This window comes from Ahaetulla prasina, chromosome 5 (genome assembly GCF_028640845.1).
Source record: "Ahaetulla prasina isolate Xishuangbanna chromosome 5, ASM2864084v1, whole genome shotgun sequence".
NCBI classification, from domain to species: domain Eukaryota; kingdom Metazoa; phylum Chordata; class Lepidosauria; order Squamata; family Colubridae; genus Ahaetulla; species Ahaetulla prasina.
This window is the reverse complement of record NC_080543.1, coordinates 15995658-16010798: the sequence shown is the minus strand read 5'-3', so window position 1 is coordinate 16010798 and position 15141 is coordinate 15995658. Positions and strand designations below refer to the sequence as shown.

The 15141-nt window shown below is 45.7% G+C and overlaps 1 protein-coding gene across 1 annotated transcript in view; it reads right to left on the bottom strand.

Annotated features, from left to right (window-relative positions):
- The window catches only part of PIWIL4 (piwi like RNA-mediated gene silencing 4), a 56167-nt gene that overhangs the window by 40069 nt on the left and 957 nt on the right, over positions 1-15141 (bottom strand). Inside the window, exon 2 of the mRNA XM_058186598.1 lies at positions 12597-12811. Coding sequence (XP_058042581.1) covers positions 12597-12811 — 215 coding nt within the window. The remainder of the gene's footprint in view (positions 1-12596; positions 12812-15141) is intronic.

Here is a 15141-nt window from a genome sequence, read left to right as displayed (position 1 = left end):
AACTACTTCTACAACTAAAATACACTCAAAACCGTAGAAATGGCGGTAGACTTTAGGATAAACTGTTCCATACTTCCACCTCTCACAATACTAGACAACACAGTATCAACAGTAGAAACCTTCAAATTTCTAGGTTCTACCATATCGCAAGATCTAAAATGAACATCAAAAACGTCATCAAAAAAGGATAACAAAGAATGTTCTTTCTGCACCAACTCAGAAAGCTCAAACTGCCCAAGGAGCTGCTGATACAGTTCTACAGAGGAATTATTGAATCTGTCATCTGCACCTCTATAACAGTCAGGTTTGGTTCTGCAAACCTGACAGTTGGAAGGTGGAAGGTTCAACTAAGTTGAAATACATTGTTAATAATTAAAAATATATGAGGGGAATTCTGAGAAATATACCCAATAAATGAAAAAATTGGGGTTGTCTGGACACCATAGTGAAAAATACTGAATTGAAAATGAACACAGCAATAGAGAGAGATAAGAAGGAGTAGAGAGGTGGAAGAAAGGGAGAAGGAGAGAGAGAAAAAGAAGAAAGGGAAGAGGGGAGGAAGAAAGGGAGGGGAAGGTTAGATAGAGAGGAAGAAAGGAGGAGGGGGAGAAAGGAAGGGGAAGTAGAGAAGGAGTAGGAGAATGAATATGAATATGAATATGAATGAATATTTTAATTTGTATACCGCCCTTCTCCCGAAGGACTCAGGGCTGTGAACAGGCAGATAAAATACAGATACACACAATAGTTAAAAACATCCCTTAAAAAACTAATTAAAATTTGCCCAAATGTTAAAATAACACACTCCCCCATAAAATTACAAAACTTTAAAACCCCATCAAATTCAATTAAAATTCAAAGATAAAAATCAAGCTAGTCCAGCCATGCAAAATAAATAAGTTTTAAGTTCGCGACGAAAGGTCCTAAGGTCAGGTAATTGTCGAAGTCCGAGGGGAAGTTCGTTCCACAGGGTCGGAGCCCTCACAGAGAAGGCCCTCCCCCTGGGGGCCGCCAGTCGACACTGTTTGGCTGACGGCACCCTGAGGAGTCCCTCTCTGTGGGAGCGCACCGGACAATGGGAGATAGAGGCCGGCAGTAGACGGTCCCATAGATAGCCCGGTCCTAAGCCATGGAGCGCTTTAAAGGTGGTAACCAATACCTTGAAGCGCACCCGGAAAACAACAGGTAGCCAGTGCAGTCTGCGCAGGATAGGTGTTATGTGGGAGCTCCGAACCGCTCCCTCAATAACCCGCGCAGCCACATTCTGAACTAGCTGAAGTCTCCGGGTGCTCTTCAAGGGGAGCCCCATGTAGAGAGCATTGCAGTAGTCCAGGCGAGAGGTAACGAGAGCATGAGTGACTGTGCATCCCGGTGCAGGAAGGGGCGCAACTGGCGGATCAGGCGAACCTGATAAAAAGCTCTCCTGGAGACAGTCGCCAAATGATCTTCAAAGGACAACCGACCATCCAGGAGCACGCCCAAGTTGCGTACCTTCTCCATCGGGGCCAATGACTCACCCCCGACAGACAGCCGCATCTGCAGCTGACTGTACCGAGGTGCCGGCATCCACAGCCACTCCGTCTTGGAGGGATTAAGTTTGAGCCTGTTCCTCCCCATCCAGACCCGTACGGCTTCCAAACACCGGGACAGCACTTCAACAGCTTCACTGGGGTGGCCCGGGGTGGAAAAGTACAGCTGAATATCATCAGCGTACAGTTGGTATCTCACCCCAAAGCCACTGATGATCTCACCCAGCGGCTTCATATAGATGTTGAACAGGAGGGGTGAGAGAATCGACCCGTGCGGCACCCCACACATGAGGCACCTTGGAGTCGATCTCTGCCCCCCTGTCAACACCGTCTGCGTCCGGTCAGAGAGGTAGGAGGAGAACCACCGATAAACGGTGCCTCCCACTCCCAACCCCTCCAACCGGCGCAGCAGGATACCATGGTCGATGGTATCAAAAGCCGCTGAGAGGTCTAATAGGACCAGGGCAGAGGAGTAACCCCTATCCCTGGCCCTCCAGGGAAGAGGAGGGAAGGAAGTAGGAAGGATAAAAGAAGGGAGGGAGAGGAAAGAGAAAGTGAAGACAGATTTCTGTAAAACAAAAACAAAAAAAATGAAATGGAAGAAAGGCAACCCCGAACATGTTTGAATATATCAGGATAAAAACTGAAGTATTTAAAAAATAATAAAAGAGAATATATATCAGTAAAAATGGAGAAATTAGAATTTGAGGGCAAAAGATGTGGTTTATATAAACAAGCATAGAAATATTAAGATATGATTAAAAATATGGAAAAAGAACACTTTTGGCAGGAATTGTAACTAAGTAAAATGTATTTGGATATGTTAAGTTGTATAAGATATGATATGGCCAATACTGTTCATAAAATATGGGGGGATGGAAGGAAAAAAAAATCCATAAAAATTGATTTTAAAAAAAGCCATCTGGTTTTTCAGCTGCAATCTCGAACCATCTGGGGGTATCGCAGGTGAGTAGCATATCCTTATGCAGGTAGTCCTGGAGGGACAGCCACAATTGAGCCAAAAATTTATGTGGCTAAGTGAAACATTTCTTAAGTGAGTTTGCCCCATTTTATGACCTTTCTTGCCACTTGTTGTTTAGTGAATTGTTACATTTGGTAAGGTAGTAATATGGTTGTTAAGTGAATCTGGATTCCCCATCAACTTTGCTGGTCAAAAGGTCGCAAAAGTGGATTGCATGACTCCAGGACTCTGCAACCGTCATAAGTACATCCAGTTGCCAAGCATCTGATTTTTGATCATGTGACCATGAGGATGATGCTGCAACGGTCATAAATGTAAACAACAGTAACGTCACTTTTTTCAGTTTGAACGGTCACTAAATAAAACTGTTGTAAATTGCGGATTACCTGTACACCTTTAGGCAGTTTAGGCCCTGGTGTGTTTGTATATATATGTGCAGGCAGCTACTGTTATAATTTTAGACCCTTGGTGGTGAACCTATGGCACGCATGGCAGAGGTGGCATACAGCACCCTCTCTGGTAGCATGCGAGCCATCGCCCCAGTTCAGCACTGCCACACATACACATGTGCCTCCCGCCAGCCAGCTAATCTTCGGGTCTGTTCTGTCTCCATCCTCACTTTGGAGTAACGAGCTGGCCTACAGCCAGTGGGTTCATGGCTCCTATCAGTCCTGGCCGAGAAAATGCAGCTGCCTGCCAAAAAGTTCAAACAGATTAAGACTTCAGCTCACTTCGACACGGTTCAGCTAATTTGCTTCCCGTGGAACTGAGAGCAGTCCCAAAGCTCCTTATATATCCTTCCCTTTGATGACGCCGCCTCTCTAATCTTCTGAAGCGCGGGTCGATCCAGGCTTGATTAGTATGATTATCAGCTGCGTCTGAAGGCGTAGCCTGAGGAAGGGAGGAATCAGGGGATGTCAGCCTCATTACGTCTTCCGACTGGCCTGGTTCTGGCTCCTGGAGCTGGGCCAAAGGAATCGGTGCTTCTGAGGTAAGCCTTACCGGCCCTTCCCCCTCACTCTCGGAGTCACTTTCAGGCATGGGGCCAGGTTCGGGGGCTGGAACCACAACAGGGTCTCTACCGCATGTGCACAGGGGTGCACACGTATGTGTGGGGGCGCAAGGTGCGTGTGGAGGAGCTGCATGCGCATGCAGGGTGGCAGGGGGTGGGGCAGCTGTTTGCACACGTGCGGGGCGCTAGGGAGCATGCAGGGGCTGTGTGTGCATTTGGGGGGCTCAGGCACGCGCGCTTTGGCCACTCAGTCCAGAAAAGGCTAGCCATCACTGGGCTAGACAGTAAGTAGGCCACATTACAACTAGGATTATTATTATTATTATTATTGTTTCGATTTCTATACCGCCCTTCTCCCAAAGGACTCAGGGCGGTTTACAGTCAAAGTAAAATCAATTAATACAAAGGAAAATTTAGAGTTGATTGAAGAACTTAAAACCAATAAAACCCCTTATTAAAACCCCACTAGGCCAGTCCTGCATGGTGAAACAGAAATGTTTTCAGCTTGCGTCGAAAGGTCCGAAAATCAGGGAGTTGATGGATACCTGGTTCAGAGGGTTGGTGCCCCCACAGAGAAGGCCCTCCCCCTGGGTGTCACCAGCCGACATTGACTGGTCGACGGCACCCCAAGGAAAACCTCCCTATGGGAGCGCACTGCGGTGGCAGCGGCGGCGGACGGCCTCCCCTACTCCCAGGGGCCGAGGACTTTCTATCAACGTTTGAGAACTTTTGAGAACTTTTCTCCATCATTTGCCAGAGACGAGGAGACAGAACATCGGTCGCTGAGTGGTAGCGCAGGGGGTCAGATGTGTCATCTGGAGGGTTCGGCCCGCTGAGGGAGGAGTTGGAGGCGAGGCTGACCCTCTTTTAGACCCCCCTTTTTCTGACATCAAGGCCCAGATTGACTGTAACACCAAGGCCGTACGGACTGACTTGGAGGAGAATGGCTTGTCATCTGGACCTGGGAAAGTGGGGCCGTTTGGGTTTGGGGGTAGAATAACGGCCCCACGGAATCCTGGAAGTCCATGGTCCATCTCGCCAGTTAGGGAGTCTAGTCTTGCTGCAATAACATTTTGCCATCTTGACCGGCTTGGATGGACTGCTGACTGTACTGTATTTTTATTGATGCGAAGATTTTCAACTGCGGACCTTCTTGCCCTGCGAGATTCCCCTCTCTCGCAGGTCTGGCCCTCCACACTATCGAGGGCACATCTCGAGGACGGGTTTTGGAACCCCGAGAGTTGGCATGCGAAATCTAGGAGGCTTAGGGATTTTAATGAACTGTTTTAACTTTTTACCAGGGAGTTTTAAGGGAATTTTAAGGGGAGGGAAACTGACGGGTTTTGGAACCCCGAGAGTTGGCATGCGAAATCTAGGAGGCTTAGGGGATTTTTAATGAACTGTTTTAATCGTTTTTTACCAGGGAGTTTTAAGGGGAATTTTAAGGGGGGGAGGGAAACTGACGGGTTTGGTTCTGGGGGGTGGATGGGCCCGTCAGGGAAGGGGCTAGGTCCACCATGTGTTCGCGGCGGTAACTTAATAGGTCCTGGGGTTATGGCGAGGGGTGTCGTTCCAGTTTGTCAGGGTCGAGCTATTACTACGGTAAGTGGGAGAGGCAGATATGACGGAAGGGGGGGGCCACATCAGGTTTCGGGGGCTCGCCCTCGCTGTTTCTGACGATTGCGTGCTCCGGCCCCCCAGAAATTTCCCGTGACCCGAGTGGCCAGGATAATCGGGACCTGGGCCTCCGGCTGATGTTATGTAATGCCAGGTCCGCGGTTAATAAAGCCCCCCTGATTTCAGATCTTATTCAGGAAGGGACCGCGGACGTTATGGGCGTTACGGAGACCTGGTTGGGCACCGAAGGGGGGGTTCCCCTAGTGGAGATGTGCCCACCAGGCTTCCGAGCATTCCATCAGCCGAGGGCCCAGGGTAGGGGTGGAGGGGTGGCGGTTATCATCAAGGAGAGTCTGGAGCCGAGGAGACCACTGTGCCTCAGATAGCTGGGTGTGAATCCTCTTCGTGAAGTGGGGTCGTAGAACTCAGGTGGGCTTGCTGATCACGTACCTGGCTCCTTGCTGCGTGACTACAGCCCTGCCTGAGCTGTTGGAGTTGCTGGCGGGTTGGCAGTTGAGACCCCAGACTGCTGGTCATGGGGATTTCAATTTGCCATCAGCGGCGTAGCATCCTCGACAGCTCAGGAGTTCATGGCTTCCATGACGGCCATGGACCTGATTCAGTTAATTGACGGCCCTACCCACGCCGGGGAGGTACCCTAGACCTGATTTTTATCTCTGGCCAGTGGTTTAATGATCTGGTTTTAAATGATTTAGTTGTGGAACCTTTGTCATGGTCAGATCATTTTCTCCTTCGCCTAGACTTTCTGACCGCTACCCACCATCGCAGGGAGACGGAACCAATGCGTTGGTTCCGTCCCAGGCGCCTGATGGACCCGGAGAGGTTCCTGACGGAGCTTGGGCGTTTCGAACACCTGTCCCACGACTCGACTGAAGAGCTAGTTGCGGCCTGGGAGCGGGCGCGGCTGGGCTTTGGACCGTGTCGTGCCTTTGCGGCCTCTGACCCGGCGTCGGTCTCAACCAGCTCCTTGGTTCTCCGAGGAGCTGAGGGAGATGAAGCGCCGGAGAAGACGCCTAGAGAGTGCCTGGAGATCCAGCCGCTCTGAGGCTGACCGGACACTAGTTAGGTCCTATAGTAGGACCTACCTAGTGGCAATGAGGGTTGACGTTCCTCGTTCCTCCCTCATTGCGCCGGCAGATACCCGCCCGGCCGCCCTGTTTCGGGTGCCCCGCCCGCTCCTCCAACAGGAGGGGCGGGAGGACCCCCTACAAGGGCGTGCCGAGGAGTTTAACGGTTATCTATACGACAAAATCGTTCAGCTTCGGGACGGATTGGATCAAAATTGGGTAGATCCAGGCGAGGGTTCCGAGGCCCGTCTTGTTGAGGTGGTTTGGGATGACTTTGATCCTGTGACTCCCGAGGACATGGACAGGTTGCTGGGCAGGCTGAACGCCACCACATGTTTACTGGATCCGTGCCCCTCCTGGTTAGTACTGGCTACTCAGGAGGTGACACGAGGCTGGCTCAGGGATTACAAATGCTTCTCTGCGGGAGGGGTCTTTCCGCGGCCTTGAAAGAGGCTGTGGTGAGACCCTCCTCAAGAAGCCTTCCTGGACCCAGCTGTTTTAGGGAACTACCGGCCAGTCTCAATCTTCGCCACGGCGAAGGTTGTAGAGAGTGTGGTGGCATGTCAGCTACCCCAGTACCTGGATGAAGCTGTCTATCTAGACCCGTTCCAGTCCGGCTTCCGGCCCGGATACAGTACGGAGACTGTCCTTTGAAGACCATTTGGCGACCGTCTCCAGGAGAGCATTTTATCAGGTTCGCCTGATCCGCCAGTTGCGGCCCTTCCTGGACCGGGATGCCTTATGCACAGTCACTCATGCCCTTGTTACCTCTCGCCTGGACTACTGCAATGCTCTCTACATGGGGCTCCCCTTGAAGAGCACCCGGAGACTTCAGCTAGTTCAGAACGCGGCTGCGCGGGTTATTGAGGGAGCGTCTCGGAGCTCCCACATAACACCTATCCTGCGCAGACTGCACTGGCTACCTGTTGTTTTCCGGGTGCGCTTCAAGGTATTGGTTACCACCTTTAAAGCGCTCCATGGCTTAGGACCGGGCTATCTACGGGACCGCCTACTGCCGGCTTCTATCTCCCATCGTCCGGTACGCTCCCACAGAGAGGGACTCCTCAGGGTGCCGTCAGCCAAACAGTGTCGACTGGCGGGCCCCCGGGGGGGGGGCCTCTCTGTGGGAGCTCACCTGTGGAACGAACTTCCCCTCGGACTTCGACAATTACCTGACCTTAGGACCTTTCGCCGCGAACTTAAAACTTATTTATTTCATATGGCTGGACTAGCCTGATTTTTATTTTTATTGGATGGGGTTTTTAAAAGTATGTTATTTTACAGGGGAGTATGTTTTTTAACGTTTTGGGCATTTAAATTAGTTTTTTAAGGGTTGTTTTTAAATTATTGTGTGTATTTATATTTTATCTGCCTGTTCACCGCCCTGAGTCCTTCGGGAGAAGGGCGGTATACAAATTAAAATATTATTATTATTATTATTATTATTATTATTATTATTATTATTATTATTATTATTATTATTATTATTATTATTACTGGTCGATGGGAGATCGCCGGTAGCAGCAGGCGGTCCCATAAGTAACCCGGTCCTATGCCATGGAGTGCTTTAAAGGTGGTAACTAACACCTTGAATTGTACCCGAAAGACCACCAGAAGCCAGTGCAGTCTGCGCAGGAGAGGTGTTATATGGGAGCAACGAATCGCTCCCTCTATCACCCGCGCGGTCGCATTCTGAACTAATTGAAGTCTTCGGGTGCTTTTCAAGGGAAGCCCCATGTAGAGAGCATTGCAGTAGTCCAGACGGGAAGTGACGAGGGCGTGAGTGACTGTGCACAAGGAATCCCAGTGTAAGAAGGGACGCAACTGGCGTATCAGGCGGACCTGATAAAAAGCTCCCCTGGCGACGGCCATCAAATGCTCTTCTAACGACAGTCGTGCATCCAGAAGGATGCCCAGATTGCGGACCTTCTCTATGGGGGCCAATGACTCGTCCCCCACAGACAGCAATGGCCTCAGCTGATTATATCGGGATCTTTTATGGAGCATGGCTACTAATTGTTATTCGTGTTGTAATCATATATTATTTTTGCTTTTTTTTTTTTTACAATTTTACTGGGTCTTGCAAGGTTGGATAAAGTTTAGATGTGAAATACTGTCTCCTTTATTCAGCCATAGTGTTACGGATTAGCGAGTCCAGGACAACACTAAAGGCCCACCTGATGGGTATGTAACTTTCAAGATTAACAGATTAATAGAGTTGGAAGGGACTTTATACTAGAGGTCATCTAGTCTAACACCCCGCCCAAGCAGGAAATCCTACACCATCTCTGATAAATGGCAGTCCAATCTCTTCTTAAAAGCTTCCAGTGATGAAGCTCCCACAACTTTCGAAGGCAAAGCTGTTCCATTGCTTGATTGTTCTCGGTCAGAAAATTTCTCCTTATTTCTAGGTTGAATCTCTCCCTGATCAGCTTCCATCCATTATTTTTTGTCTGGCCTTTGGGTGCCTTGGAAAATAGCCTGACCCCCTCCTCTCTGTGACTGCCCCTCAAATATTGAAACACTGCTATCATGTCTTGCTATTTTCAAGAATTTTCAATATTAACAATTGCCCACCTGATGCTTTGAAGCAGAAAGTGAGGACAGTATCAGCCCCCTACTTATATTGCTCATTAAATGGTACTGAGAGGCAGGAAAGTTATCATCCTGGAGGTAGCATATTCCATTATAATCTAATTATTCATGTATTTAACTAATTCCCTAGCAGGACCAATGGGAATGAAAGTACAAAGTAGTTCTCGATTTATGATTATAATGGATTATGGTCCTAAATCGTGATGGTCGTAAAGCAGATCACCCACATGAACTAATTCCCTAGCAGGACCAATGGGAATGAAAGTACAAAGTAGTTCTCGATTTATGATTATAATGGATTATGGTCCTAAATCGTGATGGTCGTAAAGCAAATCACCCACGTGCCTGACTCAGTTTTATGGTTGCTTTACAACAGTCATTAAATAAATGGTGCAATCGCTAATCAAACCTTCTGTTCACTATGGGGTGGGTTTTGGGTTTTTTTTGCCAAAACCTGGAAGTAAATACTGGTTTTCAGCAAAAACGCTGTAGATCGCAATCAGGTGATGGTGAGATGCTGCAAACAACTGTAAATGAAGGCAAAGTACCCAAAATACAGCCACAGGACCATAGAGTGGGGAAGACAGAGTGGCCATCGGAATGTTGGAACCAGGTCATGAATACCTTTTGGGGGAGAGGGGGTTCGTCATAACTTTGAATGCTTGTTAAGAGACCAGTCGTAAGTCAAGGACTCCATGTATATTAGTGGGTGTTCCTTGTTCTACAAACATTCTCCTACTGTGGTAGTTACAAAAGTTCTTTCAGTGGTATCAAGAGCTGTGGTGGCGCAGTGGCTAGAATGCAATATTGGCAGACTGACTCCATTTATTGCCACGAGTTCGATCCTGACCGGATCAAAGTTGACTCAGCCTTCCATCCTTCCGAGGTCAGTAAAAGGAGGACTCAGAATGTTGGGGGCAGTTGGGGGCAGAAAAGCTCTTCATATGACACAACAGTGACACAACAGTGATTGGTCTCATTCGAGACAATGACGAATCCGCATATAGACGAGAGGTCGAACGACTAGCCTTGTGGTGCAACCAAAACAATCTGGAACTGAACACACTCAAAACCGTAGAAATGGTGGTAGATTTTAGGAAAAACCCTTCCATACTTCCACCTCTCACAATACTTGACAACACAGTATCAACAGTAGAAACCTTCAAATTTCTGGGTTCTATCATATCGCAAGATCTCAAATGGACAGCTAACATCAAAAACATCATTAAAAAAGGACAACAAAGAATGTTCTTTCTGCGCCAACTCAGTAAGCTCAAACTGCCCAAGGAGCTGCTGATCCAATTCTACAGAGGAATTATTGAGTCTGTCATTTGCACCTCTATAACTGTCTGGTTCGGTTCTGCAACCCAACAAGAAAAACACAGACTTCAGAGGATAATTAGAACTGCAGAAAAATAATTGCTACCAACTTGCCTTCCATTGAGGACCTGTATACTGCACGAATCAAGAAGAGGGCCGTGAAAATATTTGCAGATCCCTCGCATCCTGGACATAAACTGTTTCAACTCCTACCCTCAAAACGACGCTATAGAGCACTGCACACCAGAACAACTAGACACAAGAACAGTTTTTTCCCGAAGGCCATCACTCTGCTAAACAAATAATTCCCTCAACACTGTCAGACTATTTACTGAATCTGCACTACTATTAATCGTTTCATAGTTCCCATCACCAATCTCTTTCCACTTATGACTGTATGACTATAACTTGTTGCTGGCAATCCTTATGATTTATATTGATATATTGATCATCAATTGTGTTGTAAATGTTGTACCTTGATGAACGTATCTTTTCTTTTATGTACACTGAGAGCATATGCACCAAGACAAATTCCTTGTGTGTCCAATCACACTTGGCCAATAAAATTCTATTCTATTCTATAACTTTAAACCATCTCTATCCATTGGACCTGATGGACTGTGTGCATATTTCTTAAAAAAACTTTCCACTAATATAGCAGAACCCCTAAGCATAAACTTTGATAAAGCTTTCATGAACAGTTCCCTTCCCAAACTTTGGTCACTAGTCACATTCATTCCAATCTTCAAAAAAGGAGACGCCAACTTAGCTGAAAATTACAGACCAATCTCTCTATGCTGCGTCACCTGCAAAGTAATGGAATCAATCATCAACCAATCCATTACCTTCCACTTAGAAATAAACAACCTATTCTCTAATAAACAATTTGGTTTCAGAAAAAAATTATCATGTAACTTACAACTTCTCCACTGTAAAAACATATGGACTACAAATCTTGATCAAGGCAAAGCAATAGATGCAATCTACATAGACTTCTGCAAGGCTTTTGACTCAGTAGTACATGATAAACTTCTCCTAAAACTAAAATCCTATGGCATTTCAGGTCCCCTTCACAATTGGATATCTGCTTTTCTGTCTAACAGACAACAAGTGGTTAAAATTGGCAATGCTTTATCAAATCCTGTTCCTGTCAAGAGTGGCGTTCGTCAAGGTAGCAATCTTGGACCAACACTCTTCATACTATACATAAATGATCTCTGTGACCTTATCTCAAGTAATTGTGTTCTCTTTGCTGACGATGTCAAACTATTTAACATCACCAACAATACATCTACCATTCAAAAAGACCTTGATCATCTAACCGCTTGGTCTAAAACTTGGCAACTCCAAATCTCAACCAGCAAATGCTCAGTCTTACATATTGGAAAAAAGAACCCAAACACTAAGTACATGCTTGATGGACATTACCTTACAGATGACCCCCACCCTGTCAAAGACCTTGGAGTTTTCATATCAAATGACCTAAATGCTAAAGCCCACTGCAACTACATAGCAAAAAAGGCTCTAAGAGTTGTAAACCTAATTTTGCGTAGCTTCTTTTCCAAAAACACTACACTACTAACCAGAGCATATAAAACATTTGCTAGGCCAATTCTTGAATACAGCTCATCTGTCTGGAACCCACACCACATTTCTGACATCAATACAATTGAACGTATCCAGAAATATTTTACAAGAAGAGTTCTCCACTCCTCTGAAAACAACAAAATACCTTATCCCACCAGACTTGAAATCCTAGGCTTAGAAAACTTAGAACTCCGTCGCTTTCAACAAGACCTAAGTTTAACTCATAGAATCATATATTGTAATGTCCTTCCTGTTAAAGACTACTTCAGCTTCAATTGCAATAATACAAGAGCAACCAATAGATTCAGACTTAATGTTAACCGCTTTAATCTAGATTGCAGAAAATATGACTTCTGTAACAGAGTTATCAGTGCTTGGAACACATTACCTGACTCTGTGGTCTCTTCCCATAATCCCAAAAGCTTTAACCAAAAACTTTCTACTATTGACCTCACCCCATTTCTAAAAGGATTATAAGGGGCGTGCATAAGAGCACAAATGTGCCTACCGTTCCTGTCCTATTGTTTGCTTGTTTCTTCTTTTCTTTTTTTCTTCTTATATATATATGCTTATACTTCCTTATATTATCTCATATATATGTTTATATACTATGTAATCTTTTTATGTGATGCTTATATATAATGTTGTGACAAAATAAATAAATAAATAAAAATAAATAAAAAAGTATGCTGTCTCTGTAAACTGCTTAGAGAGGGCTGTAAAGCACTGTGAAGTGATATGTAAGTCTACGTGCCATTGCTATCATCTCCCCCTCTCATTCATACATATATAGACTGCATGTGCGCATGCACACACACACACACACACACACACACACACACACACACACACACACACAGTCTTACCTGGTTCTCAAGCTTGTGTGCAAGAAACAGGATTGTTCCATCAAACACTTTGGCTTTTCCAAGAAATTCAGCATGGTTATACAGCAGGGCAATCCGTAAACGCCTCGATTCCAGCTCTGGGTTAAATGTTACATGGTACTGGTATAATTGCCATTCCCTGGGCAAGCCTAAACTAAACAGGTTGGTAAGCACTTTCACAGGAATGCCACTAGATCCTGAAATGGACAAGATTATTAGTTGGATAGCAAAATAAAAAATACGAACTGCAGAGTTCCTTTAGTACAGGGGTCTCGAACCTTGGCAACTTTAAGCCTGGAGGACTTCAACTCTGCTGGCTGGGAAATTCTGGGAGTTGAAGTCCTCCAGGCTTAAAGTTGCCAAGGTTGGAGACCCCTGCTTTAATAGGTAGACATTTTCTATTTTGCATATTTCCCCAAGTCCCCAAACCCTAGTTCCCCAATTCAGACAAAATGGCAAACTACTGAATAAGTAATACAGGTAGTCCTCGACTTACGATCTTAACTGAGCCCAACATTGTTGTTGCTAAGTGAGACATTTTTTAAGTGAATCCGCATTTTACAACCTTCCATCCACAGTTTGTTAAGTGAATCACTGCAGTTGTTAAGTTAGTAACCTGGTTGTTAAGTAAATCTGACTCCCCACTGACTTTGCTTGTCAGAAGGTCGCAAAAGGGGATCATGCAACCATCAGAAATATAAGTCATTTGCCAAGCATCTGAATTTTGATCATGTGACCATGGGGATGCTGCAACGGTCGTAAGTGTGAAAAACAGTCGTAAGTCACTTTTTTCAGTGCCGTTGTAACCTCTAACGGTCACTAAGTGAACTGCTGTAAGTCAAGGACTATCTGTACTAAATTTCCTATTTTCTTGGTCTACTTATGCAATCACAAGCAAAAGTGGTCTGCTTGTTAAAACAAACTATGATTTTGGATGCATCAAAACCTGGTCTTTTGCCTTCCAAAGTTTATAGAATAGAATAGAATAGAATAGAATAGAATAGAATAGAATAGAATAGAATAGAATAGAATAGAATAGAATTTTTTATTGGCCAAGTGTGACTGGACACATAAGGAATTTGTCTTGGTGCATACACTCTTGGAGTACATAAAAGAAAAGATACAAAAGAAAAGAAAAGATAGTGCTAATTTTGTGTGCCTGCTTGTTTGGAGAAAGTGTGTTCATATGCTCTAATACTGAACATGCAAATTCCCCCAGGTAACTAATTAACTTTATGACTATTCACAGTCAAATGTGTCTTTTCCATTACAGAACAATGGTACTGTAATGTTATACCACGTTAAACATATTAGTCCAGTGGTAGTCAACCTGGTCCCTACCGCCCACTAGTGGGCGTTCCAGCTTTCATGGTGGGCAGCAGGGGTTTTGTCCAATACTGAAGCACTTTCCTTTTTTTAAATTTAATTGACTTTTTAAAAAATTCTCATAGCATTATTTAAAAACATTTTCATTAGGTTTTCATAAAATTCCCCGTGACAATTTATTATTTATTATTATTAATTTAAATTTCTGAAAATATACTATTTGTATCGCCCGCGCATAAGTTTTGTTCATGTTATGTAAGTGAAACTAAATGGCGCTATACTGCGACAGCAAACAAAAGAGCCTCGTCCCAGAATAGCTCGCACATCTGCCCCCACACCACCCAGCTGTAACAGACAAGCAGAGCTGGTAGCCGACGCCCCCCCCAACCCAATCCACGATGCGCGAGAGGCATGCGCAGACGACGATATACTTTATAAATAACCATTAGTGTGGAACCGGTGGGCGGTTAGAAAATTTTACTAACAGAGATACAAAAGTAGGCAGTAGGTATAAAAAGGTTGACTACCCTGTGTTAGTCCATGGTGGGGGGAAAAAACAGAAGGGGGTCTGGTAGCACCTTTTCTAACTAACAAACCCTAGTAAAAGGCAGAAGTTTTGGTGAGATGTAGCTCCTTTCAACATATGTACTGTAGGAAGATAGCCTTGTTAGTTTATGGTGACAAAATATCCCAGGAGCCCTAGTAGCACCTTTTCCAACTAATAAATCTTATGACTCCACCCTGATTTTCCTCATTCATAGAATGGCTAATCCATACATCTTAAAGTGGCAACTTTAAGATGTATAGACTTGAACTTCCAGAATTCCCTAGCCAATGGGAATTCTGGGATTTGAAGTCCACACCAGGGGGGCGCTGCTGGGGGTTCTCTGGGGTTCGGGAGAACCTCTAGCTAAGATTCTTTGCAGTTTGGAGAACCCCAAATCCCACTCCTGGCTGGCTCTGCCCTGCCCACCCCTTGCCTCCCCTTCCCTCCCCGGAGTCCCCACGGGGACCATTTTGGATGCAGGTAAGTGCAGGGCATGCATGGAGGCTCAGGGAGGGCGAAAAATGGGCCTACCAGAAGTTCGGAAAGACCAGAAACAGGGCTGTTTCCGGCCTCCAGAGGGCCTCTGGAGCCTGGAGAGGCTGTTTTTGCCCTCCGGGAGGCTCAACAAAAGCCTCCAGAGCCCGGGGAGGAAAA